Source organism: Quercus suber, unplaced genomic scaffold (genome assembly GCF_002906115.3).
Source record: "Quercus suber isolate HL8 unplaced genomic scaffold, Cork oak 2.0 scaffold_89, whole genome shotgun sequence".
NCBI lineage: Eukaryota > Viridiplantae > Streptophyta > Magnoliopsida > Fagales > Fagaceae > Quercus > Quercus suber.
Genome location: NW_027069554.1, coordinates 195,748 through 198,609, shown reverse-complemented (window position 1 = coordinate 198,609; position 2,862 = coordinate 195,748). Strand labels below are relative to the sequence as shown.

General features: G+C 32.7%; 1 protein-coding gene across 1 annotated transcript; it reads right to left on the bottom strand.

The window, feature by feature from the left end:
* Positions 1 to 215: 215 nt before the first annotated feature.
* Positions 216 to 2,862, bottom strand: LOC111996538 (transcription factor MYB46). Its single transcript, XM_024028521.2, has 2 exons — positions 2,383 to 2,862; positions 216 to 973 (listed from the first exon to the last, which is right to left on the bottom strand). The coding sequence occupies exons 1-2, from the start codon at positions 2,667 to 2,669 to the stop codon at positions 292 to 294; spliced, it is 969 nt and encodes a 322-aa protein (XP_023884289.1). The 5' UTR covers positions 2,670 to 2,862; the 3' UTR covers positions 216 to 291.

The window sequence follows — 2,862 nt, the reverse complement described above, 5'->3', positions numbered from 1 at the left end:
CCTTTATTTCCGTCTCTTCCCATACAGTAAAGCACAAGAAACTCAGTCTTGAGGCTAACCAAAAGCCAGAGGGTAGTTTGTTATAAACAATGAATTTTTACTTTTTATGAAGCCTATTATGACTAGGATATTGGTAGCTCTATGGAAAAAAAATTCTAAGAAAAGTATATTGAAAGAGAAAAAAAAAAAAAAAAAAAAAAAGCTCTATGGAAAAAAAATTCTAAGAAAAGTATATTGAAAAAAAAAAAAAAAAAAAAAAAAAAAGGAAAATATTATAAGGTCACAGATCAATTACTCAACTTGAAAATCAAGTAAAGGAAAAGAGGGAACATCCTTCATCAACTCCTCCAAGTCCCATTCTTCCCCCATTCTAAGCTCTTCTCCTTCCCAATAATTTCCAACTCGAGCTAAATTTTCTGCTCGATTATTGTTGTTACTGCAGTTGCTGATGTTGTTCAGGTTATTTGAGGTGTTATTATTCATTGTCCTCTTATTATACATATTTTCAGTTTTAACATTTTCTTCAATGCTAATACTCTCTAAAGGAGGAACAAATAGTTCACCATCTACGCCCATATCAGCACCCCCAAAGACTCCATTTCCACCATAAAAACTATCTCCATTGACACCAATTTGAGTCATGTATTGTGGTGCTGCATTGAAGTATCCACTTGCATTATTGGACATGTTTAGGCCATGATGGATCATAGGTAATGGATCAATCATGTGGTTTAAGGTCATAGCCTGCATGGAATTTGTTGTTGACGATGATGAATCCAAGTACAAGGGCATGATGCCTTGTTCTTGCATGGAAATTAGCCCTCCCATAACATCTTTAGGTGATGATGAATCGCTTGTATTTGGTGAGGGTGTAGATGAAAAGTTCTTAAGCCTTTTCTTTATTGTTGAATTCCAAAAATTCTTGATTTCATTGTCAGTTCGTCCAGGCAAGCGTGCTGCAATTTGAGACCACCTTGAAATGAGAAACATAACAAAAGTGTCAGTTTCAACTAAAGTGTATTATGTATTATTTATTTTCTGAATGCATGATTTGCATGCTAAAACTAGAACTCAAAAAAAAGGTAAGGAGTGTCTTTAACTTAAAGTGCAGACATCGACACCACGTTACCTGTTTTCTTTTGGGTCAACTTTGTCTTTCAAAAGAAGTATTTGAAAACCAAAATTATATGTTAGACTCTAAATTATGTAATATTTTATGCTTTTTAAGTGTTTTTCCCCCCATGAAAGCTTAATTCATTAAACAAAAATAGGGTATGGAGTGTCTTCAACTCAAAGAGCAGTTGTCCACATCTGAAGACCAATGTCCCTTTCAGCTCTAATCCTCCAAAAAGAGTGTTTCAAATATATAATATAACCAACCCTCGTGTACATAAGTCCAGATATACTACACGAATGAATAAATACAAACACATAATTGTCATGTGTGTGTAAATCTATGTCATATGTACAAATTTTAAGGTTCATCAGAAGAATGTAAAAATTACAGATCATATTTGATGGCTAAGACTAACATATTATATTGGTTAGGAGATTTGGATAAGATACGTAAAACATGGGCTGATTATGTGCTTGTTTGACTCTTTGCACACACTTAGTGCTTTTCTTTCCTATATATATATATATATTGATTTTTTATTATTATTTACTTACTTTTTGGGTTCCAGGAGTTTCCACAGTAAGTAAATTAGAAAACATAATTACTACTATTTATATAATGTATCCTTTTTAAATTTATTTACTTATGTGCAAAATTTTTAATTTTTTAAAGATACAATTTATTAACTTTCAACGAAAATCATAAGTTCCTTTAGATGCACCATTTTGTTGAAATTTATTTGTTAAAATTTGATTACGATATAATTGTACCTGAAAAGGTGAATTTTAAAAAATTGTATATAAAATAAAATAAAACCTAAATTAGTAAAAGAAAAAACCGTTAGCAAAAGTTCATAATGCCATAATCACATTATGAATTTCTATCCTCTTCTTTTTACGCCATTCACATAAAAGAAAATGCTTATAAAATTGACTTAAATCTTAAATAAACAAAGTATAGAAAAAAAATATATATCTTTTTTTTTTTTTTTTTCCCTTGAAGGAAAATATTTTATCAAACACAAGAAAAATTAAACCGAAATAAAGTTGGGTACATCAAAGGAAGGCATTAACAAACTCAAGGAAACACTAAACCATTTATTTCCATACAAAAACCCCAATTACAGTACCTAAAAAAAAAAACCAGTTAGTGCGCATACACATATATATCAGAAGTTCTAAATAAAAACAGCAAAATACATTATGACAGTACAGAAAACAGTTAAGCATGATGCAAATGATTATGAGAGATATGAATGGATGAACCTGTTGCCAAGAAGGGAGTGCAAATGGATGATGAGAGCTTCTTCTTGAGGCGAGAAGGCGCCGCGCTTAAGGTCAGGCCTCAAGTAATTAATCCAACGAAGGCGACAGCTCTTTCCACACCTCTGCAAGCCAGCATTTCTTGCTACATCACTCCAGCAGCCTTGTCCGTTGTTCATCATATAGTTCATGAGCTTGTCATCCTCTTCTGGTGACCACAAACCCTTTCTAAGCTTGTTGTTGTTAACTTGGTTGTTTTTCCCAACTGATGAGAGCTCAGGCTTCCTCATTATTTTTGAGAGACTAGCTAGCTTTGGATCCAATATTTGCTAGCTAGCTTATTGGTATATGAGTATTTTGATTTCTCTCCCAAATGAGTTGATGTAGATTGGTGAACACTTTATAGATAAAGAGCTAGCTTGAGAGAGAGAAAGAGAAAGAGAGAGAGAGAGAGAGTGTGAGAGAGGAGGCTTCATGAAGTGG